At 35.3% G+C, this 25,500-nt stretch overlaps 1 protein-coding gene across 6 annotated transcripts in view; it reads right to left on the bottom strand.

Annotated features, from left to right (window-relative positions):
• HECW1 (HECT, C2 and WW domain containing E3 ubiquitin protein ligase 1) overlaps window positions 1-25,500 on the bottom strand; it is a 601,837-nt gene that overhangs the window by 88,992 nt on the left and 487,345 nt on the right. For all 6 annotated transcript variants that reach the window (XM_081079639.1, XM_081079636.1, XM_081079638.1 and 3 more), the window contains one exon: window positions 16,317-16,451. In XM_081079639.1, coding sequence (XP_080935765.1) covers window positions 16,317-16,451 — 135 coding nt within the window. The remainder of the gene's footprint in view (window positions 1-16,316; window positions 16,452-25,500) is intronic.

Genomic DNA, 25,500 nt, shown 5'->3' with positions numbered 1-25,500 from the left:
ACACTTTTTTACAGTGTTTGCAGTAAATAAGTGTTTGCAGTGGATCTGTATGCTAAGACTTGCTTTCCTACCAAACGTGATGCTAAGATTTGCTTTCTTACCAAAAATAGCTAGAAGAATGGATTTAAAAACAGAATTACATAACTCATTGAATTCCCTGGAACTTAACACTTTTTATCTTACTAAATTTAGCACGTGTGTGTTTGTGAGAGAGAAACAGAGAAAAAGACAGACAGGAAAGCTCCTAGTGAATATCTCTTCCCCAACATACTATGACTACTATTCCATGACTGGGTAAAACACAGTGTGAAGCAAAAACTACTTTTAATACTTCTTTTCCTTTTGATATTGAGATAGCATTAATCATTCAGTGTAAATGTGAAAACTTCAAACATTTAGCTCTCCAGACAAAACAAAAGAGATATGTTCAGCAAATAGTTTTCAGTTACTGATAAACAAGTTTCTGTGTTGCAATTTGGAAGTGTAAACTAGGGTTTTTTAAAGCTGTGATTGAAAATTACAAGTTTCAGACTGAATTTTGGTTAATAATTAGCTAATGCTCTACTTAAAACACTAGTTACCTGATAATTAAAAAAAAAGTTCTTTTTCTTGAATAAAAAATGACAAGAGATCTATGTTTGACTTGTTCACCATATTTATAATAGTAAAAAAGTGGGCAATAAATGTAGTATACAAAGAAAGGCTTGAGTTACATTAGGGCAATTCCGTATGATAAATATTATAGAAGAATTTTAATGTCATGGAAACTATCTATAAGCTACTGTAATGGTAAATTGGGATACAGAGCCACAGATGACATTATTCAACTTTTTCACTTCTGTGTGTGCCAGAGTGTTATACTCCAAATGAGTGTTACACTCTAGATAGGGGATTTTAACTTCTTTTCCACCTGTGTCTGTGTTTTCTACACTCATTACATGCTGTTAATAATTGAAAAGGTTTTTTTTAGTAAGTATCTAAATTTTACAAACTTCTAACCAAACCTATAATCAAGTATAAGTTACATGGGATCAAGAAGAGAAGTACAAATTTTAAAAAGCAGTGCAGAAATTACCCTCCTTAAAGGAAAGCTTTCTGAATGACAACTTCTCTGTGTCATCAATAAATAAAATGACTTAAAAAATATATATATATTTTCAATTACATTTGACATTCAATATTATTTTATATTAGTTCAGGTGTACAACATAGTGGTTGGAAATTTATATAATTTATGCTGTGATCCCCCTGATTAGTCTAGTACCCATTTGACACCATACATAGTTCTTGCAACATTGTAGACTATATTTTCTATGCTGTATTTTACATCACTGTGACTATTTTGTAACTACCAATTTGTATTTCTTAATCTGTTCACCTTATTCACCCAGCCCACCCCCATCCCCAACTGCCCTCTCCTCTGGCAACCTTCATTTTGTTCTCTGTATCTATGAGTCTGTTTCTGTTTTGTTTGTTTATTCTGTTCTTTAGATTTCATATATAAGTGAGATCATATGGCATTTGTCTTTCTCAATTTGACTTATTTCACTTAGCAAAATGCCCTCTAGATCCATTGATATTGTTGCAAATGGTAAGATTTTATTCTTTTTAATGACCAAATAATATTCCATCTCATATATATACCACTTCTTTATCTAATCATCTATTGATGGGCACTTGGGTTGATTCCATGTCTTGGCTATTGTAAATACATATATCTTTTCAAATTAGTATTTTGGATTTCTTTAGATAAATACCCAGAAGTGAAATTGCTCAGTCATAATGTAGTTCTATTTTTAATTTTTTGAGGAAACTCCAAAGCATTTTCCATAGTAGCTGTACCAATTTGCAATCCCACCAACAGTGTCTGAGGGTTCCCTTTTCTCTGCATTCTCAGCAACACTTGTTGTTTGTTGATTTATTGAAGATAATCATTCTGAACAGGTATGAGGTGATATCTGGTTGTGGTTTTAATTTGCATTTCTCGGATGTTTAGTGATGTTGAGCATTTTTCATGTTTATTGGCCATGTATATGTCCTCTTTGGAGAAATGTCTATTCAGTGTTTCTGTCGATTTTTAATGGTATTGTTTGATTTTTAGGTTGAGTTGTATGAGTTCTTTATAAATTTTAGATATTAACCCCTTATCAGATGTATCATTGATGAATATCTTCTCCCATTCAGTAGGCTGTGTTTTTGTTTTCTTGGTGGTTTCTTTGCTGTGCAAAAATTTTAGTTTGATGTATTTCCATTTTTTTTTCTTTCTCTTGTCCAAAGAGATAGATCAAAGTATCACTAAGAGCAATGTCAGAGAGTTTACTACCTATGTTTTCTTACAGGTTTCTTACAGGTTTCTTATGGTTTTTGGGTCTTACATCTAGTCTCTAATCAACTTTGAGTTTATTCTTGTATATGGTGTAAGAAAGTGGTCCAGTTTCATTTTTTTTTTGCATGTATGTGTCCACTTTTCTCAACACCATTTATTGAGTAAACTGTCTTTACCCAACTGTATGTTCTTGCCTCCTTTGTCATAGATTAAATGACGCTATAAGCATGGGTTTTTTTCTGGGCTCTCTATTCTGTTCCATTGATCTACATGTCTGGGCTTATGCCAATACCACGCTGTTTTGATTACTACGTACTTGTAGTATAGTTTGATATCAGGTAGTGTGATACCTCCAATTTTTCTTTTTTTTCAAGATTGCTTTGGCTATTTGGGATCTTATGTAGTTCCATATAAATTTTAGGACTATTTGTTCTAGTTTTGTGAAAAATGCCAATTGGTATTTTGATAGGCATTGCATTGAATCTGTAGATTCCTTTGGGTAGTTTGGACATTTTAATGATGTTAATTCTTTCTATACATGAACATGGTATATGCTTCCATTTATTTGTAACTTCTTTAATTTCTTTCTTCAGTGTCATATAATTTTACAAGTACAGATCTTTTACCTCATTGGTTAAATTTATGTCTAGGTATTTTATGTTTTTTGATGCAATTGTAAATAGGATTGTTTTCTTAATTTCTCTTTATGAGAGTTTATTATTGTTGTATAGAAAGACAACCAATTTCTGAATATTAATTTTTTATCCTACTACTACATTGAATTCATTTATCAGTTCTAAAGTTTATTTTTTCTTTTTGTGGAATTGTTCAGGTTTTCTCTATATAGGATTATGTCATCTGCAAATAATGACAGCTTTACTTTTTTTCCAGTTTGGATGCCTTTTCTTTCTTTCTCTTGTCTGACTACTGTGGCTAGAACTTCGAATATTATTTTGAATAAAAGTGGTGAAAGTGGACATCCTTGTTTTATTCCTGATCTTAAGAAGAACACTTTTAGTTTTTTCCCATTGCTATGATGTTAGCTGTCGGTTTGTCACATGTGGCCTTTATTATGCTGACATATATTCCCTCTATTACCACATTGCTGAGAGTTTTTATCATAAGAGGATGCTAGATTTTGTCAAATGCTTTTTCTGCTTCTATTCATATGATTATATAATTTTTTTTAATTAATTTTATTGGGGTGACAATTGTTAGTAAATTTACATAGATTTCAGGTGTACAATTCTGTATTACATTGTCTATAAATCCCATGCGTGTTCACCACCCAGAGTCAGTTCTCCTTCCATCACCATATATTTGATCCCCTTTACCCTCATCACCCACCCCCCACCCCTTACCCTCTGGTAACCACCAAATTATTGTCTGTGTCTATGAGTTTTTGTTTCTCATTAGTTTGTCTTGTTCTTTTTGGTTTATATACCACATATCAGTGAAATCATAGGGTTCTCTGCTTTTTCTGTCTGACTTATTTCACATAGCATTATTCTCTCGAGATCCATCCATGTTGTCACAAATGCACCTATATCATCTTTCCTTAATGCCGAATAGTATTCCATTGTGTATATGTACCACAACTTCTTTATCCATTCATCTATCGAAGGACATTTTGGTTGTTTCCATGTCTTGGCCACCGTAAACAAAGCTGCAATGAACATTGGCGTACACGTGTCTCTATAGAGAAATGCTTTTATATTTTTGGGGTAGATACCCAGGAGAGCGATTGCTGGGTCATATGGTAATTCTATTCGTAATTTCTTTTTTTTTTTTTTTTTTTAATTTATTGGCGTAACAGTTGTTAGTGAAATTACATAGATTTCAGGTGTACAATTCTGTATTACATGATCTATAAATCCCATTGTGAGTTCACCACCCAGAGTCAGTTCTCCTTCCATCACCATATACTTGATACCCCTTACCCTAATCACCAACCCCCCACCCCCGTTGGTAACCACTAAATTATTGTCTGTGTCTATGAGTTTTTGTTTCTCATTTGTTTTGTTCTCTTGTTGTTTTTGGTTTATATAGCACATATGAGTGAAATCATAGAGATCTCTGCTTTTTCTGTCTGACTTATTTCATTATACTCTCAAGATCCATCCATGTTGTCACAAATGTTCCTATATCATCTTTTCTTACCGCCGAATAGTAATCTATTGTGCATATATACCACAACTTCTTTATGCATTCATCTATCAAAGGACATTTTGGTTGTTTCCAAGTCTTGGCCACCATAAACAAAGCTGCAATGAACATTGGAGCACACGTGTCTTTATGTGTTAATGTTTTCAGATTTTTTGGGTAGATACTCAGGAAGGGATTGCTGGGTCATATGGTAATTCTATTTATAATTTTTTGAGGAACCTCCACACTGCCTTCCATAACGGCTGCACCAGTCTGCATTCCCACCAACAGTGTATGAGGGTTCCTTTTTCTCCACAGCCTCTCCAACACTTGTTACTATTTGTTTTGTTGATGAAAGCCATTCTGACTGGGGTGAGGTGATATCTCATTGTGGTTTTCATTTGCATTTCTCTGATGATTAGCGATGTTGAGCATTTTTTCATATGTCTATTTGCCATTTGTATATCCTCTTTGGAGAAATGTCTCTTCAGGTCCTCTGTCCATTTTTCAATTGGGTTGTTTGTTTTTTTGTTGTTGAGTTTCATGAGTTCCTTGTATATTTTGGATATTAGCCCCTTATCAGAGGAACTGTTTGCGAAAATCTTCTCCCATTCAGTTGGTTGCCTCATTATTTTGTCAATAGTTTCTTTTGCTGTGCAGAAGCTTTTCAGTTTCATATAATCCCATTTGTTTATTTTAGTTTTTACTTCCATTGCCTTTGGAGTCAAATTCATAAAATGCTCTTTGAACCCAAGGTCCATAAGTTTAGTACCTATGTTTTCTTCAATGCAGTTTACTGTGTCAGGTCTTATGCTTAAGTCCTTGATCCATTTTGAATTAATTTTGGTACATGGTGACAGATAGCAGTGCACTTTCATTCTTTTGCACGTAGCTATCCAATTCTGCCAGCACCATTTATTGAAGAGGCTGTCTTTCCTCCATTGTATGTTTTTAGCTTCTTTGTCAAAAATTATCTGTCCATATTTATGTGGTTTTATTTCTGGGTTCTCAATTCTATTCCATTGGTCTATGTGTCTGTTTTTCCGCCAATACCATGCTGTTTTGATTATTGTAGCCCTGTAGTACAAGGAAAAATCAGGGAGTGTGATACCTCCAGTATTGTTCTTTTTTTTTAATATTGCTTTGGCTATTCGGGTTCTTTTGTGGTTCCAAACAAATCTGATGATTTTTTGTTCTATTTCTTTAAAAAATGCCATTGGGATTTTAATGGGGATTGCATTAAATCTGTATATTGCTTTGGGTAATATGGCCATTTTAACTATGTTGATTCTTCCAATCCATGAGCACGGAAATTCTTTCCATTTCTTTGTGTCTTCTTCAATTTCTTTCAAAAATGTCTTATAGTTTTCAGCATATAAATCCTTCACATCCTTGGTTAAGTTTATTCCTAGGTATTTTATTCTTTTTGCTGCAATTGCAAAAAGAATTGTTTTTTCTATCTCTTTTTCTGAGATTTCATTGTTGGTATATAAGAAAGCAATGGACTTTTGTACGTTGATTTTGTAGCCAGCAACTTTACTGTATTCATTGATTGTTTCTAATAGCTTTTTGGTGGAGTCTTTAGGGTTTTCTATATATAGCATCATGTCATCTGCAAAGAGTGACAATTTAACTTCTTCATTCCCAATTTGGATGCCTTTTATTTCTTTCTCTTGCCTGATAGCTCTGGCGAGGACTTCCAACACTATGTTGAAAAGCAGAGGTGATAGGGGACAACCTTGTCGTGTTCCTGAACGTAGAGCAAAGGGCTTCAGGTTTTCACCATTAATTATGAGATTAGCTGAGGGCTTGTCGTATATGGCCTTTATTATGTTGAGGTAGTTTCCTTCTATACCAATTTTAGTAAGTGTTTTAATCATACATGGATGTTGTATCTTATCAAATGCTTTTTCTGCATCAATTGATAGAATCATATGATTTTTGTCCTTTATTTTGTTTATGTGATGTATCACATTGATGGATTTGCGAATGTTGAACCATCCTTGTGCCCCGGGGATGAGCCCCACTTGGTCGTGATGAATAATCTTTTTAATGCATTGTTGTATTCGATTTGCTAGAATTTTGTTTAGGATTTTAGCATCTGTATTCATCAGATATATAGGTCTGTAGTTTTCTTTTTTTGTGTTGTCCTTACCAGGTTTGGGTATCAGGGTAATGTTGGCCTCATAAAATGAGTTAGGGAGTACTGACTCTTCTTCAATTTTTTGGAAGAGTTTGAGCAGGATTGGTATTAGATCCTCTTTGAAGGTTTGGTAGAATTCACTGGTGAAGCCATCTGGTCCAGGACTTTTGATTTTGGGAAGGTTTTTGATGACTGATTCAATTTCATTACTGGTGATCGGCCTGTTAAGATTTTCCAGTTCTTCATGATTCAGCCTTGGAAGGCTATATGTTTCTAAGAACTTGTCCATTTCTTCTAAGTTATTAAATTTGGTGGCATATAGTCCTTCATAGTATTCTTGGATAATCCTTTGTATTTCTGTGGTGTCCGTGATAAATTCCCCTTTTTCATTTCTGATTTTGTTAATTAATGTCTTCTCTCTTTTTCTCTTAGTGAGTCTAGCCAAGGGTTTGTTGATTTTGTTAATCTTTTCAAAGAACCAGCTTTTTGTCACATTAATTTTTTCTATTGTCTTTCTGTTCTCTATTTCATTTAGTTCTGCTCTGATTTTTGTTATTTCCTTTCTTCTGCTGACCTTGGGTTTCTCTTGTTCTTCTTTTTCTAGTTTTTTAAGGTGTAACATGAGGTTATTTATTTGGGATTTTTCTTGTTTCTTGAGATAGGCCTGTAATGATATAAATTTCCCTCTTAAAACTGCTTTCGCGGCATCCCAAAAATTTTGGTAGGATGTATTTTCATTGTCATTTGTTTCTATGTATCTTTTGAGTTCTCCTCTAATTTCTTCTTTGACCCAGTCGTTCTTTAAAAGTATGTTGTTTAATCTCCAAGTATTTGTGTTTTTTCCTGCTTTCTTTTTGCAGTTGATATCCAATTTCAAAGCTTTGTGATCAGAGAATATGCTTGGAATGATTTCAATCTTCTTAAATTTGCTGAGGCTGATTTTGTGTCCCAATATATGGTCTATCCTTGAGAATGTTCCATGTACACTAGAAAAGAATGTATAGTCTGATGTTTTAGGATGAAGTGCTCTATATATGTCAATTATGTCCAATTCATCTAATGTGTCATTTAGGGCTGCGATTTCGTTATTTATCTTCTGTTTGGATGATCTATCCATAGCTGTCAATGATGTATTTAAGTCCCCTAGTATAATTGTGTTTTGGTCAATTTCTCCCTTTAGTTCTGTTAGTAGTTGCTTGGTATATTTCGGTGCTCCCTGATTGGGGGCATAAATATTGATGACTGTTATGTCTTCTTGTTGTATATTCCCCTTTACCATTATGAAATGTCCATCTTTGTCTCTTGTTATCTTTTTCACCCTGAAGTCTGTTTCATCGGAAATCATTATGGCTACACCTGATTTTCTCTGGGTACCATTTGCTTGGAGTGTCAATTTCCACCCTTTCACTTTGAGTCTATGCTTGTCCTTGTAGCTGAGATGTGTCTCTTGTAGGCAGCATATGGTTGGGTTTAGTTTTTTGATCCAATCTGCTACTCTGTGTCTCTTTATTGGTGAGTTCAGTCCATTTACATTTAGGGTGATTATTGATATGTGAGGATTTCCTGTCATTCTGTCTTTAGTTTTCTGGTAAGGCTGTGTCTTTATTGTTTCTTTGCCTTTTTGTTGTTGTCTGTTATTTCTGTGTGGTGGTATTCTATGATGTTTCCCTCTGTTTCTTCTTTTATTACAGTATATATTTCAGATTTGGATGTTTTTTGAGTGGTTACCCTTGAGTTTATGTAAAAGAAAGTTTGATATTTAGAGTATTCCAGTTTCTTCAGTACGCTTACTTTCTCTATTCCCATATTCCAGTTCAGGCCTTTACGCTCCCCCTTTTTATGTTTCGGTTGCCACAAGTTGTCCCTGTTGATGGTGGTCTAATAGCCTCCTTAGTATTTCTTGTAGTGCAGGTCGTGTATTAGAAAATTCCCTCAGCTTCTGGATGTCTGGAAAGGTCTTTATTCCTCCTTCATATCTAAAGGAGATCTTTGCTGGATATATTATTCTTGGTTCATGATTTCTCTCTTTCAATAGTTTGAATACTTGGTTCCATTCCCTCCTAGCTTGTAGAGTTTCTGCTGAAAAATCTGATGATAATCTAATGGGCTTTCCTTTGTAAGTTACCGTCTTCTTTTCCCTGGCTGCCTTGAGGATTCTTTCTTTGTCATTGATTTTAGACAGCTTCAATACAATGTGCCTTGGTGAAGGCCTGTTGGGATTGAGGTAATTAGGTGTTCTATTTCCTTCTTGGATTCAAGGATCCAGTTCTGTCCACAAGTTTGGGAAGTTCTCATCGACGATTTGTTTGAATATATTCTCTGTTCCCTTCCCTCTTTCTTCTCCTTCCGGTATGCTCATTATTCGTATATTGCTCTTTCTGATGGAGTCAGAAAGTTCTTGTAGAGTTCTTTCATTTCTTTTAAGTCTCAAGTCTCTTTCTTCTTCCCTCTGTGTAAATTCCAGGTTCCTATCTTCGATGTCACTGATTCTTTCCTCCATCTGGTCAACTCTACTACCTAAGCTGGATATTTTATTGTTAATTTCTTCTATTGAGTTCTTAATCCCCAGAAATTCTATTTGGTTCTTTTTCAAGATTTCAATCTCTTTTGTAAATGCTCATGGTGTTCTTTGATTGTGTTTCTGAGTTCATTGAACTGCCTTTCTGTGTTTTCTTGCATCTCGTTCAGTTTTTTCAGAATTGCGATCTTGAATTCTCTGTCATTTAAATCACAAAGGTCCATATCTCTAAGTTCCTTTTCTGGAGACTTTTCACTTTCTTTCTGAGCTATCTTGTTGCCTTGGTTATTCATGGCAATCACTGATTTACTATTTCTCTTCCTAGACATCTACAGGAGTGTCTTCTGCAACAGGTTGATAGGTATGCGAAGAGCTTTTGGAGTTCCAAAGCTCTTTCTGCACCAGATTCAGAGCCCGTTTGTTTCAGCAGTTCTGTTTACTCCTGCAGGGATCCGCCCAGATAGGTGGGGCTAGGGGCGGGGTGAGTTGTGAGAGGTGGCCCAGAGCAATGGCGGCGACCACCACCACAGCCAGTCCTGCTTCCACAGCTCCCTCCCCTTTGTCGGAACTAGTTGAGCTGTGAATCTGTGTCTGCGGTCCACAGTTCTCAGAGCAGCAAATATTCTGTCCTTTGATCCGACACTGCTACTTTATTGCTTCTAGCACCGGGCAGGTGGGGGCGGGGAGAGCTCTGGGAGGGTAGGGAGGGGCGGCTAGTCTCCGTGCCTAAGGCTTCCGTTCTCCACTCGGCAGTGAGGGCTTAAACCACTTTCCCTCAGTCCTCTTCCCTCAGTCTTTGCTCCGAGGTCTGCCGTGAGCGAGCGTTGGGTTCAGCGGTTTTGTATGCTGCCCCTCAGCCCTGTGGGCCGTAAGCGGAGCCCTAGCAGTCCAAGTCCTTCCCTCTCCTGCAGCTGCAGAAGATCCGTGAGCAGCGGGCTCGGAGCACTGAGCTAGGTCTGTGTCCTGCGCCCGCGTGGCTCCGTCTCCGCACTTCTCCTCTCCCTCCTCCCCCGCTCGCGCGATTCACCCACCTGGAGGTGAATTCAGTAGTCGGCCTCTTCGTCTTGCCTGTCTGCTGTGCAAGGAGTCCTTTGTGGAGTTATTGTTGTCCGATTCGTTGTAAATTCCAGGGGAGCGTTACAGAGGCTCACCTCACGCCGCCATTTTTTTCCAGTCCTGATTATATAATTTTTATCTTTCATTTTGTTTATGTGGTGTATCACATTAATTGATTTGTGGACATTGAACCAACCTTGCATCCCAGGAATAAATCCCACTTGATCATGATGTATGATCTTTTTAATGTATTGCTCAATTAGATTTGCTAATATTTTGTAGTGGATTTTTGCATCTATGTTCATCAGGGATATTGGCCTACAATTTTCTTTTCTTCTTCTTCTTTTCTTTTTTTTTTTTTTTGCAATGTCTTTGTCTGGCATCAGGGTAATGTTGGTCTCATAAAATGAGCTTGGGAGCTTTCCTTTTTCTTGAATTTTTTGGAATAGTTTGAGAAGGATCAGCATTAATTCTTGAAAGGTTTGGCATAATCCACCCATGAAGATGTCTGGTCTAAGGCTTTTATTTGTTGGGAGTTTCTGATTACTAATTCATACCATTGTGGTCCGAGAAAATGCTTGATATAATTTCAATCTTTTTAAATTTACTGAGACTTGTGTTGTGGCCTAACATGTGGTCTATCTTGAAAAATATTCCATGTGCACTTGAAAATAATGCATATTTTGCAGCTTTGGGGTAAAATGCTCTAAAATATCAATTAAATCCACTAGATCTAGTGTGTCACTTAAGGCCACTATTTCCTTGTAGATTTTCTGTCTGGTAAATCTGTTTATCACAAATACCAGGTCTTGGGTAACTCTGCCAAAAGCCCAGGACACCCCAATGCCTGTTTCTGCCTGTTGGGTTCTGTAAGGCTCAGCCAGTGATAAAGCCTCATGTGGCATGTGAGCTGGGGTCTCAGGTACTCAGCAGGGTGTGACAAGGGGTGTTTACTTGGTTAGATGGTGATTTGGTGCCAGTGCTGAACCTGGAGCTATTTAGCAAAATTATCAGAGCACAATGAGGCCAGCCATCGTCCACCTGTGACCTGTGGATCCCTGGAAGTTGTCCAAGAAAGAGTGCAATGTGGGTGGGGCCGACTGCTCAAGAAGACATTACTTTCAGCATTGAGTGAGTTGGGTGGGGTCCCAGGGAGTCAGCAGGATGGAGACAGCAGAGCTCATCAGGTCAATTTAGATCCAGATTTGGCTGTGTAGGGGAGGGTTCAACACAGAAAAGCTGGTACCCACCTGCCAGCTGCACAGGAGGGAATTCTACACAGGGAAAAAGATGACTGTACCTCCAGTTCTTGCCTTGACAACTCAGTCATTCCCTGTATGTTTCTGATGCTGTCTGAGTCACTGTCCCTCCACTGGAGCCCACGGTGAAAGCCTACAAACGACTGAGTCTGTACCTGGGCCCTTTAAGAGGACATCTGTGTTTCCCTCAGTCTTCTGTCCAACCCAGATAGTCAGAATTCCCTTTGTTTTTCACTGCCAGATGTCATGAGGGCTCATTTTTCCAGCACTAGTGGTCCGGGCTGGGGAACCTTGATGTGGGGCTGGGGTCCCTCACTCCTCCATGGGATGGGGGACCTCCGTGGTAGAGATAACCCTCCTGATTCTCAGCCATGACATACAGGTTTGGGGCTGGCTTTTTCCACATCTCTGTTCCTCCTATCAGTGGCTGCGTCTTTATATCCTTAGGTATAAACCTTCTGTTCAGCTAGCTTCAGATGGTTTTTCAGGTTGATTTTTCCATAATTTAGTTGTAATTTTAATGTGGTCACTGCCTGAGGCAAGCACAGAGTTTATCTACTCCGTCAGCTTGGATCCTCTCTCCAATGAAATGACTTGTCATCAAAGAAGCTCACTCACAAAGAATCACGAAGAGTGACTTCTGCTTTCAAAGTGAAGAGTCAGTTTCTCTTCCCTGCCAGATTCTTGCCCTTTCCTGAGACAATTACTATTAAGCTTTTTTGTTTGTTTTCTTCCAGAATTTTCTGTGACTAATGATTTTGTAACTTGACCAAGGTGGTAAAATAAATGAAAATTATGTATTCTGTTATCCTTCCTAATTAGTGTTTATATTGCTAATTGAAGGCAAAATTGACATTCAGTGGTTTTCCTACTGGTAGAGAGATGGGATCCATATTTATAGCCCTTTATGCTGTTTCCATATTTCTATATTCAATTCCATTTGGACATTATGGGAAGCAATAAGGCCTGTTTTGTTGGTTACTAAATACGAGGTCTGACAATTAAGTTCGCGAACTTGTTGCAACAATGTTGCTAACCTGTTTTTATATCAAAGGGATTATTCATTATACACTGGTACCAACTGGACAAACAGTTAACCAAGTTTACTATTTGGAAGTGCTGAAAAGGCTGTGTGAACTTTCGCCAACAATTCATGGCTCTAGCATCATGACAATGCATCAGCTTACATGGCACTGTCTGTGAGTTTTCAGCCAGTAAACAAATAACTGTATTGGAACACCCTCCCTACTCACCTGATCCAGCCCCCAGTGATTTCTTTCTTTACCAGAAGATAAAGGAACTATTGAAAAGGAGACATTTTGATGATATTCAGGACATCAAGTGTAATACGACGACAGTTCTGGTGGCCATTCCATAAAAAAAGTTTCAAAATTGCTTTGAAGGGTGGATTAGGCACTGGTGTCAGTGTATAGCTTCCCAAGGGGAGTACTTTGAAGGTGACTGTTAGTGATATTCATCAATGAAGTATGTAGCACTTTTTTAGGATGAGTTCGTGAACTTAATTGTCAGATCTTATATATTGCAGACAGATATGCCACTGTATTAAAATTCATTTTAGTGCATCAAATAATGTTGTCTTTATGCATAAAATCCTATATTCTTGATAACTGCTTTCAGGAAACTACATGAAAAATTTCAGGTGAGGAAAAATCTAATCCAAAAAATGTTTAACAGTGTCTCTATTAACAACTTACCATTTGGGTTTAGAGAGAAATTTTTACCATTTGTGATCCTGAATATAAAAAATGATTTTAATTTTGTCCTACATGCAATTGATTAAAAAAAAAAAAATCACTGAGCAACAGTCAAGAGAATGGCTCATGAAGGTGAACAGAAAATATTGATTCCTAAAGTTGTGGCCTAAGAAACACCTATAGTAAAATTACCCATTGCTCATTATATATGATACGAAAAATCATGGATTGTGGAAACAATTCATTTATTATTCTGGAGTCTCATATTTCCATTGCTTAACTGTCATTTCTAATTGGATACCCTGTTGTTTTCATACTTATTATCAACTCATTTAAAGACAAACCTGCCATCCTCACCACCTAGCTTTCTTGCTCATCCTACCTACGTGTTATTAATGGGACTGTGACTCAAGACTCACTGATTCTGAGAATCACAGAGTTGGAACAGACTTTTATGGCCATCTAATTCCATTATCTCCATTTGCAGACAAGAAAACAGAGGCCTCAGAAAGTAAAGGAAAGCACAATGATACTCATTTGTGGAGAAACCAGAACTGGGACTCCCATCTGCTGACTGAACTCCAGTTGCCTCTCACTCTATACCTCTCAACTTCCCTGAGATGTCTTCCCATAGGGTATCCTTTGTTCTCTGTCTTTTTGCCTGGAGGCCTCATCACCTTACACCTGGTCTGTGGCAGTGGTCTCCAATAGGCCTTTCTCTCAAATCCCTCTTTGCCAAATACTTCCTTTTCAATGTCTATTTTTTAAAATACTAATTTACACTGGACTGGGGCTTAAGAAATCTGAGCTGTGGTCCTGAACTCCCTGTGTAACTTGAGTTTTTGGTATTTCAGTTTACTTGAATGTAAACTACGATTCTTAACTGGAATTGTATTACTACCTAGGAGTGTTTTGAAATACTTAGGGTTGTTTTCTCTTGCTCTGTCTTGGTTGTCATAGTGACTGATGAGATACAGTCACACCTGACATTTAATGGCTAGAACCAGGAAAAAAAGCCCTGCAATAGCATGGGACAATTCAATTCCACACATCAGAGAACTGCCCTCCCAAAATGTCAATAGTCTTCTTTGGTTGAGAACTGATCCCTGCATTGGTCTCTACAGCCCATTTTTACACAAAAATCATATTATTCCTCTCAAATTCATTTAATAGTTCCAAACTCAACAAAATTCCAACACTTCCATATGGTTTCAAAGCTTTCTAAAAACCAAGACAAAAACCAAGTGGAAATTTACTATTCTGGTCACACTGAACGATTATTCATTACCGGTCTACAGACCTTTCTCAATCCTCCCTCTGCATTCAGACAGTGAATCTGTCTGCAGTACTCAGTACCTTTTTATCATACGAGTATGTAATTACCCTATATTAATACAGAAAAATGCCTTAAAACATTAAAGAGCTTGGACATTTTAAATAAATTGAAATGACATACCGCAAGTTGATGCAGAATTTTGAATTTGTATACTATTATCTCAAGACAACATGTCTTGTACTTTCAGAAATATTATAAAAGTGCCACCAGAGAGGGGATGATGTGTGTTGAGTTGGGGCACTGCTTTCTATAGTCTGTGAACCTGACTGCTGCTGAATGTGTGGTATCTGGAGGGTCTTGACACCCACATAACACTTGCAGATGTGTGACCTCTCTGCATGGTCACAGACACATTTTATGTACATGCAGAAATGTGAATAACATGCTTTCAGTAATATCCTAAAACAATGACACCTAAGATGACCCCGTGAAACAAATATTTATTTTATCGCATTAGCATTAAACCATGAACATCCTTGGTTGGTAATAGTTGTGTCTCTTAGAGTATATAGATTATTCCCCTGAAAAAGTAGCAAAGGATTTTTTTGTTTGTTTGTTTTTGTACACTAGGCGTTCATTAAAACAGGTGCTGATACACCAACAACAGGCTCTTTCCTTGAGACTTACATTTGCTATCTGGAGGCTTTGAAGTGGATTGTTATTTGCCCAGTTTCTTCTGAGGTATCCACTGTGGTTTTCCCTGGATGGCTCTCTGTGGCAGCCAAATATACCTATTTCTTTTTTTCTATACCATTATTTTTCTTTTCTTTTAAAATTTTTTTTTTACCTCATTGTAATAACCTGGCTCCATGGGTTATTTTATGAGAAATGGTTCTTAGTGCCTTCATCTCCTGAGATTCTGGTGTTTTTATGAAAAAAATGATAGAGCTACTTGGAAAATGTTAGTCAGAACATAAAAAGGGATTTGCTCATAATATTGTCAGGAACTGATTAGAAGTAGAAAAGATCTGTGTTTTGAGTTTGGTTTGAGAAAGGAGGGATATCATAGGGTATATGATAAAGAGAGACTAATTCAGAAAGGCGATGAAAGTGAGTTTAAGAAAGGTAGCAACCTTTCATGGCTCAGCAGCAGGTAACCACAGGTAATGAAGAAAGATATAAACCAGGGAAGAGCACGTGGTAGGATGAGAACAGAGTACTCTCTGGTATCTGGTTGATTTCCCCAGTTTTTAGTCCATGTTTACATTATAGAAGTCTTCTCCAGGATCTATGGAGAGACAGACTTTAAAGCTAGTCATATGCTACATGGCAGTTTCATCATTTTTAAGAATTCCCATGTAACCAGTTGGCCTTAATAAGCACAACACCGGCCATAAGTGTAAGAATTTCCTGACACTGCACTTTTGATTTCCTTTATACTGGACAGATTTTCAGTAGAGATGATTGTATAAGAGTAAGGGGGGTGGGAGGAGGGAGACGAGGGTAAGGGGGATCAAATATATGATGATGGAAGGAGAACTGACTCTGGATGGTGAACACACAATGGGATTTATAGATGATGTAATACAGAGTTGTACACCTGAAATTATGTAATTTCATTAACAATTGTCATCACAATAAATTAAAAAAAAAGAGAGAAACGAGAAGGCAGAAGTAAAGCAATCTGAAAATGGGCCTAGGAAATTAAGTGGGTGCCTCCAAGTCGCCATTCATGCTGCAGAGCAGTATGGATATGGCTCGGCCCCTTGAGGAATAGGCAACCCTAGATCCTGGCCACTAAGAAATAGTTCTGGCCCTGCAAGAAGAGGCAGAACCTGTGGACCTATGCACTGTAGGTATGGGAGTGGATGGTGTTACCTCTCCAGCACTGTAACTTCGGAGCCTCTGGAGGTGCTGTCGATGTGTCAGATGACTGGGAAGACGACCGTTCTGAAGCGGGATTCGGGGGTCAATGAAAGTGGTAGCTCGACTGTTGTGGTCCACGAAAAAAGACTGCAGAAGACCAGTGAAAGAAAGCACACTGTGAGAATGAGCTAGAATGAAGCCAATAATGTAAGGGAAATGCTACAGGGCTCAGTCACTATGCTTATTTCTGTCCCTGCTTTTTATCTACTCAAAATTAGATGGAAGACTGGGACAATGTACATCTGTTTGCTCAATAGTTGAATGAAGCAATACCAGTCACTGATAAACACTTTACACTGTGTTTACAGAATAGTAATCATAACACTTTATTTAACATGAAAAATAAGAGAAATAGAACCTTTGATGGATAAATAGTAATTAATGTAGGCCATTTTATTTATTTTTAGAATAAGTGTTCTTTTTGATTAAAGAATTAGCAGTCTCACTGAGAAAAAACTCTAAAAGGATAAAAAAGTAGGAAGAAAAGAACCAAAATCATCTCACATCACAATCTAATGGCAATCACTAAAATATTTTGGTGATTTCTTTCCAGTTGTTTTATTTCCCTATGAAAATATACAAATATATACATATTTGCCCCAACTCGGCACCTACAATTTTTTTATAAGATTTTTTTTTGCCTATTATTTTATGAGCATTTCCTTAAGTTACTGAATATTTTTTAAACACAGAATTTTAATAAGTATATGGCATTCAGTTTGACGGATGCATGGTAATTAGTTTCAGTACTCCTATCATTGGACATTTGACTTTTTAAATTATTTTTAAATAATGTTTTAATGAACACTCTTCTGCATAAATCTTTGTAGCATGTCTGATTAATGCATATGTTCCAATATGTGACAGAAGTTATTTTTTAAACCTAAAATCACCTCTCATAAAAGAGAAAATTAATATTTTTTTCTTTTTTTACAAAACCATTTGTACTACAAAGCAATATTTAAAATACTCTCTTTTGAACAAAATGTAATTTTTGGTGAGGATATCTTCACCTTAAATGACCTCAGTCAATGATCATTTTAGATACATTCAGATGTTACCTGACAGAAGTGAAAATTTTATACAGATTTAGAAATTATTTTTGGGAGGTATGAGCTCATAATTTCAAGTATTAGATGTCATTGCAAACAAAGAGCTCTATAAAAATTCATATGGGAGGTGGTTTCATTATGGAGATCAAAAATATCTCTCACCTCCCTACAGGACAAAGGTAAATAACAACTCTTTTAATACAGTGTGAATCAGTATCTGTGGCTTGCAATAAATTTTCCAAGATAGCATCCCACACAGACTCAAAAAGGGCTCTATGTCCACAAATTGGACGGAACTGAACATGATGTGCCTTGAAAAACTGTGTTAGATGGCTCAAAAAGTAATGCTCAAAACGTGATACCCAAAATACATATGAGTAAAGAATGTGACTAAGAGCGAGATGTAAAGGAAAAATCAACACTTATCAACATGTTTATATACCATGAGATTGTAAATACAAAACTATAAGATAAACTAATAAATATTAAATAGACATTTCAACCCTATGCCTAGAAGTTTATAAATCAAAGTCTATATGGGTTCCTTATATTTTTTATTAATTTTCAATATAACCTGATTTTTAGTATAAATTCCTAAACTTCAGTTAATTTTGTGGTGAAAAGTTAGAAAAATATTATGCTTATTGATCCATATTAACAAACAACCTTCCCAAGAGTTGTATCGATTTATCATCTTACTGTAAGGCAGTGAACCCTTTTCTGAGGATTTGAAAGAATTAGAAATGTTGAATGGTAAATAATGATAAGTTATAATTTACAAGGGAAGCCAAACATTTTCTTACATATTCATTAGTCAATTTCTTCATTGGAATATTGTCCACTTTATCCATTCCCTTTTCTGTTGTTGAGATTTTAATGGTTTCTTATTTTTTTGTAAATGTATTTAGTTACTCATCTGCATTCAAATTGCTTTAGAATTTTGTTTAGAATTTTGTTTGCTTTGTTTTCTAATACACAGAATATTTTAATATTCCTATATATTCAAATTTCTCAATTATTTCTCTCTATCTAAAAGTCAGTTAAATGCTTAATTATATTTTTCCAGTTTTAATTTTGGTGGGTTAATTGTATGATGTCAAGTTGTAATTTGATTTTTTTTCTCCAAATGCCCATTTTGTCCAAATCACTCATTCTTACATAGGAATTCTTATATGAAGAATTTTCATATAAATTACATATGAATTCTTATAAATACCACTGTCTGTTTCAGGAATATTTTATTAGTTTCCAATGGTCTGTGGGATTTTCACAGCTCCAATTATTAATGTTGGTAAGGCAAGTTTCTTCTCATTACTTATCTTTTCCAAAATTTCTTAGGTATTCTTGCCTGCTTATTTTAATTTTTCCAGATGAACTGATATTAATTTTATAAAGTTACAAAATAGTTCTACTGACATTTTCTTTAGACTCCCTTAAGACTACAAATGGTTTTAGAGAAAAAATCATTCTTTATGATACAGAATGTACCCATTTCCTATTTCTAAACATAGGGTGATTTTTTATTCAAGATTATTTTTTTCTGAGTAAAATTTGTAGCTGTCTTCCTGAAAGACACATATTCTGGTTAAGATAGTTTATATTCAATATTGTCTGTTGCTATTCTGAGTGCTTCTTTTCCTGTTATGTTTTGTAACCCATCATTGAGGTATCTAGGAAAGCTATTATTGGTATGTATGTGGCTTGTGTCTGGTCATATTAAATGCTTCTATCAAATAAACTACTCTTCTAAGCATATCATCTTTCTTTTTAACTTGCAAATAGTGATAATCTTGTCTCCTTTACAAGGGTCCTTTTACCTTTAGTCTCCTTTCTTGTAATATTGGTGAGAAGTTCTAGAACAATGTTAAATAAATGTGGCAGGTGCAATCTTTTTGTTCTTGATTTTTATAGGAAAACTAGAGTCCAATTGTAAAATAGGAAGTTGGTAATTATGTTAAAGGAAACTTTATTTTTTTAACATTAATTTTATTTTCTATTAACACATTGATCTCTTTAACTGTAAATTCTGTATAATTCTTGACTTCTTGGTTTTTGTTTTTAAGTATATTGGGGTGACAATTGTTAGGAAAGTTACATAGGTTTGAGGTATAGAATTTTGTATTACATCATTTATATATCACATTGTGTGTTTACCACCCAGAGTCAGTTCTCCTTCCATCATCATATCCCTTTTACCCTCATCTACCACCACTACTCTATCTGTGCCTATGAGTTTTTGTTTCTTCATTTGTTTGTCTTGTTCCTGTTATTTTCAGTTTTATATGTCACATACCCATGAAATCATACGATCCTCAACTTTTTCTGTCTGACTTAGCATAATAATCTCAGATTAATCCATGTTGTCACAAATGGCATTATTTCGTCTTTTTTTATGGCAGAATAATATTCCATTGTGTATATATACCACATCTTCTTTATCCAATCATCTATCAAAGGACATTTTGTTGTTTCCATGTCTTGGCGACCGGCAATAAAGCTGCAATGAACATCAGAGTACATATATCTTTATGGATACATGTTTTCAGAATTTTTTTAAAAATTAAGGTTTATTGGATTGACAGTCATCAGTAAAGTTACATAGGTTTCAGGTGTACAATTCTATAATACATTATCTATATCTCATATTGTGTGTTCACCACCCAGAGTCAGTTCTCTTTCCATCACCATATATTAGACCCTGTTTACCCTTTTTTAGAGCCCCCTCTCCCTTTACTCTCTGGTAACCCCTCAACTATTGTCTATGTCTGTGAGTTTCTGTTCCTTCATTTGTTTGTCTTGTTTTTTTGTTGCTTTCAGTTTTATATATCACATATCAGTGAAATCATATGGTTCTCTACTTTTTCTGTCTGACTTATTTGGCTTAGCATTATAATCTCAAGATCCATCCATGTTGTCACAAATGGTCCTATTTCATCTTTTCTTACTGCTGAATAGTATTCCAATAGTATTCCATTCCATACCAAAACTTTTTTATCCATTTATCTATCAAAAGATATTTTGGTTGTTTCTATGTCTTGGCCACCATAAATAAAGCTGCAATGAACATTGGAGCACATTTGTCTTTATGGATGAATATTTTCAGATTTTTTGGGTAGATACCCAGGAGAGGGATTGCTGGGTCGTATGGTAATTCCATTAGTAATTTTTTGAGGAACCTCCACACTGCCTTCCATAGTGGCTGCACCAATCTGCATTCCCACCCACAGTGCATGAGGGTTCCTTTTTCTCCACAGCCTCTCCAATACTTGTTACTATCTGTCTTGTTGATGATAGCCATTCTGACTGGGGTGAGGTGATATCTCATTGTGGTTTTGATTTGCATCACCCTAAAAGCTAGTGAACTTGAGCATTTTTTCATGTATCTGTTGGCCGTTTATATGTCTAGTCGAGCGAAGTTTCTGTCCATGTCCTCTGCCCATTTTTGAATCGGATTGTTTATCTTTTTGTTGTTGAATTGTATGGGTTCCTTATATATTTTGGATATTAGCCCTTTGTCGGAGGCGTTGTTTGCAAATTTCTTCTCCCATTTTGTTGGTTGCCTCTTTGTTTTGTTGATGGTTTCTTTTGCTGTGAAGAAGCTTTTTAGTTTGATGTAACCCCATTCATTTATTTTAGCTTTTACTTCCTTTGCCTTTGGAGTCATATTCATTAAATGCTCTTTGAACCCAAGGTCCATAAGTTTAGTCCTTCTGTTTTCTTCTATGCAGTTTATTGTTTCAGGTCTTATGCTTAAGTCTTTGATCCATTTTGAAAAAATTTTGGTACATGGTGACAGATAGCAGTCCAGTGTCATTCTTTTACACGCGGCTTTCCAGTTCTGCCAGAACCATTTATTGAAGAGGATTTCTTTTCTCCATTGTATGTTTTTGGATACTTTGTCAAAAATTATCTGTCAATATTTATGTGGGTTTATTTCTGGGTTTTCAATTCTATTCCATTGCTCTGTGTCTGTTTTTCTGCCAATACCATGCGGCTTTGATTTTTGTTTCTCTGGTTCAACATACACAAATCGATCAATGTTATTAAACCACATACAATAAAAAATAAAAACCATGTGATTATGTCAGTGGATGCTAAAAAAAGCATTTGACAAGATACAACATCCATTTTTTTCCTATTAAGACACTTAATAGAATGGGTATAGAAGAAAAATACCTTAAATAATAAAGGCCATATATAACAAACCCTCAGCTAATATCGTAATTAATGATGAAAAACTGAAACTTTTTGCTCTATGTTCAGGAACAATACAGGTTTGTTCCCTATGACCACTGCTTTTCAACATAGTATTGGAAGTCCTAGCCAGAGCAATCAGGCAAGAAAGAAATAAAAGGCATCCAAATTGGAAATGAAGAAGTTTAATTCTCACTTTTTGCAGATGACATGACTCTATATATAGAAAACCCTAAAGACTCCACCAAAATGCTAATAGAAACAAAACAATGAATAAGTAAAGTTGCTGACTACAAAATAAAAAATCCCCTGCATTCTTATATACTAACAATGAAATTTCAGAAAAGGAAATGAAAAAAAATGTTTTGCAATTGCAGCAAAAAGAATAAAATACCTAGGAATAAACTTACCAAAGATTATGGAAGACCTACATATTGAAAACTATAAGACATTTTTAAAAGAAATTGAAGAAGACACAGAAATGGAAAGACATTCCATGTTCATGGATTGGAAGAATTAACAAAGTTAAAATGACCATATTACTCAAAGCAAAATACAGGTTTAATGAAAATCCACATAAAAATCACAATGGCATTTTTTAAAGTAATAGAACAAAAAAATCATCAGATTTGTATAGAATCACAAAAGAACTTGAATAGCCAAAGCAATCCTGAGAAAAAGAATAAGACTGGAGGTATCCTATTTTAATCACTTTTAAGTGTACAATTTAGTGGCATTAAGTCCATTTTCATTGTTGTACAACCATCACCACTATCTATCTCTATCCCCCAAACTGAAGCTCAGTACTCATTAAACAACAACTCCTCATTCCCTCCTGCCCCAAGTCCCCGTGAACCTCTATTCTACTTTTTGTCTCTATGAATTTGACTAGTCTAGATCCCTCATATGAAATACCATACTTGTCATTTTGTGTCTATTTCACTTAGCATAATGGTTTCAATGTTCCTCACTGTAGCATTTGCTAGAATTTCATTCCTTTTAAAGGATGAATAATATTTCATTGTATAAATTATAATACCTTTTGCTTATCTACTCATGCAAGATCTTTTTCCACCTTTACTAAGGTATAATTGACAAATAAACAATTGTAGATAATTAAAGTCCATGAAAGTATTATTTTTAAACAAAAGACAATGTAAGTTTCATAATACAAATTTATATTACTCAAATGCTGACTTATTTGTCTATTTAATCTGTCAAACTGATGTATATAAAACACATTTTCTTAGCATTATAATCTCAAGATCCATCCGTATTGTCACAAATGTTCCTATTTCATCTTTTCTTACTGCTGAATAGTATTCCATTGTGTATATATACCACAACTTCTTTATCCATTCATCTATCGAAGGACAGTTTGGTTGTTTCCATGCATTCGCAACCGTAAATAAAGCTGCAATGAACATTGGAGCACATTTGTCTTTAAGGATAAATGTTTTCAGATTTTTTTGGGTAGATACCCAGGAGAGGGATTGCTGGGTCATATGGTAATTCTATTCGTAATTTCTTGAGGAACCTCCACACTGCCTTCCATAGCGGCTGCACCAATCTGCATTCCCACCAACAGTGTATAAGGGTTCCCTTTTCTCCACAGCCTCTCCAACACTTGTTACTATTTGTCTTGTTGATGATAGCCATTCTGACTGGGGTGAGGTGATATCTCATTGTGGTTTTTATTTGCATTTCTCTGATGATTAGTGATGTTGAGCATTTTTTCATATGTCTATTTGCCATTTGTAAGTCCTCTTTGGAGAAATGTCTCTTCAGGTCCTCTGTCCATTTTTCAATGGAGTTGTTTGTTATTTTGTTGTTGAGTTGTATCAGTTCCTTGTATATTTTGGATATTAACCCCTTACCAGAGGCACTGTTTGCAAATAACTTGTCCCATTCAGTTGGTGGCCTCTTTATTTTGTCGATGGTTTCTTTTGCTGTGCAGAAGCTTTTAAGTTTGATATAGTTCCATTCATTTATTTTAGCATTTACTTCCTTTGCCTTTGGAGTCAAATTCATAAAATGCTCTTTGAACCCAAGGTCCATGAGTTTAGTACCTATGTTTTCTTCTATGCAGTTTATTGTTTCAGGTCTTATGCTTCAGCCTTGATCCATTTTGAATTAATTTTGGTACATGGTGACAGATAGCAGTCCAGTTTCATTCTTTTGCATGTTGCTTTCCAATTCTGCCAGCACCATTTATTGAAGAGGCTGTGTTTTCTCTGTTGTATGTTTTTTGCTTCTTTGTCAAAAAATATCTGTCCATATTTATGTGGGTTTATTTCTGTGTTTTCAAATCTATTCCATTGTTCTATGTGTCTGTTTTTCTGCCAATACCATGCTGTTTTGATTATTGTTGCCCTGCAGTACAAACTACAGTCAGGGAGTGTGATACCACCAGCATTGTTCTTTTTTTTTTTTTTCAGCAAAAACTAATGTATGTTTATTTATTTATTTATTTATTTATTTATTTATTTATTTATTATTATTATTTTTTTCTCTTAGGATTGCTTTGGCTATTTGGGGTCTTTTCTGATTCCATATAAATCTGATGATTTTTGTTTTGTTCTATTTATTTAAAAAAATGTCATTGTGATTTTGATGTGGATTGCATTAAATCTTGTATTGCTTTAGGTAATATGGCCATTTTAACTATGTTGATTCTTCCAATTCATGCACACGGAATGTCTTTCCATTTCTTTGTATCTTCTTTAGTAGAGAACCGTATGATTTCACTGATATGTGGTAATATAAACCAAAAACAACAAAAGAACAAGGTAAACAACTGAAAGAACAAAAACTCTACAGACATAGACAAAGTTTAGGGGTACCAGAGGGTAAGGAGAGAGTGGGCTCTAGAAGAGGGTAAACGGGGTCTAATATATGGTGATGTAAACAGAACTGACTCTGGGTGGTGAACACACAATGTGAGATATAGATAATGTTTTACAGAATTGTACACCTGAAATCTATGTAACTTTACAAACAATTGTTGCCCCAATAAACTTTAATTTAAAGAAAAAAAAACACATTTTCTTATGGTAATTGCATTTCTTTCATTTCCTTTCAGATTTCTCTTTCAGTTTTCTTTACGTAATATGATATGATGTTATTTGTCTCCTAAGGTATATGATTATTGTATATTTTGTGTCATTGATTAATAAATATTAGTATAATCTTTCTTTTACTCCAGTTGATTCTGGATTTTAACTTTCCTGTATGTGATATTATATGATATTTCCTTTATATGAGTTTTGTTTTAACCACTGTATTAGTTTTTATTCTTTTATTTTTAAACTTTCTGAATCATTACTTAGTTATGTCTTTTTAAAAGTCAGATCTGTTTGTTTCCAATTCTGAAATTTTTTTTTTTTGGTACCTCGGTTTATCCTATTTCCCATAAAAGTTATCCCATAACTTTTATGCTGGGCTTTACCTTTGTTATCTTGTTTTATTATTTCCATTTTCTTTGTTTCCCTGTGGTGTGTGTGTGTGTGTGGTATATAAGTGTATTATGTTCATTTATTTATAAGAATTTGGAAGGGAATAAAATGATGTTTTAAATGATACAAGCAGTTACCTTTTCAGTTTGTCAGATAACTATATTTAGCCTTTGGTTTTCAAATGATCCAATTTGACTCCCTTACAACCAACCAGGAACTTAGCAAAATTTTCCGTGTTCTCGTCTCCCACTGTATCCTTGCTTCCTCATGTTTTTCATTCTCATTTGGGAATATTGATCCATTATGATCCTATACAACTATTCCTTTTCTATTTTAGGTATTTCCAATATTCTATTGAGGTTTTTGAAATATATATTAAGAGCAATTATTTTCATTTATATTTATGTATTTGATTTATTTAAATACCACCAGTCA

Source organism: Rhinolophus hipposideros (genome assembly GCF_964194185.1).
Source record: "Rhinolophus hipposideros genome assembly, chromosome: 18".
Taxonomy (NCBI): Eukaryota; Metazoa; Chordata; class Mammalia; order Chiroptera; family Rhinolophidae; genus Rhinolophus; species Rhinolophus hipposideros.
The sequence above is the reverse complement of the archived record's forward strand: the minus strand, read 5'-3'. Positions and strand labels throughout refer to the sequence as shown.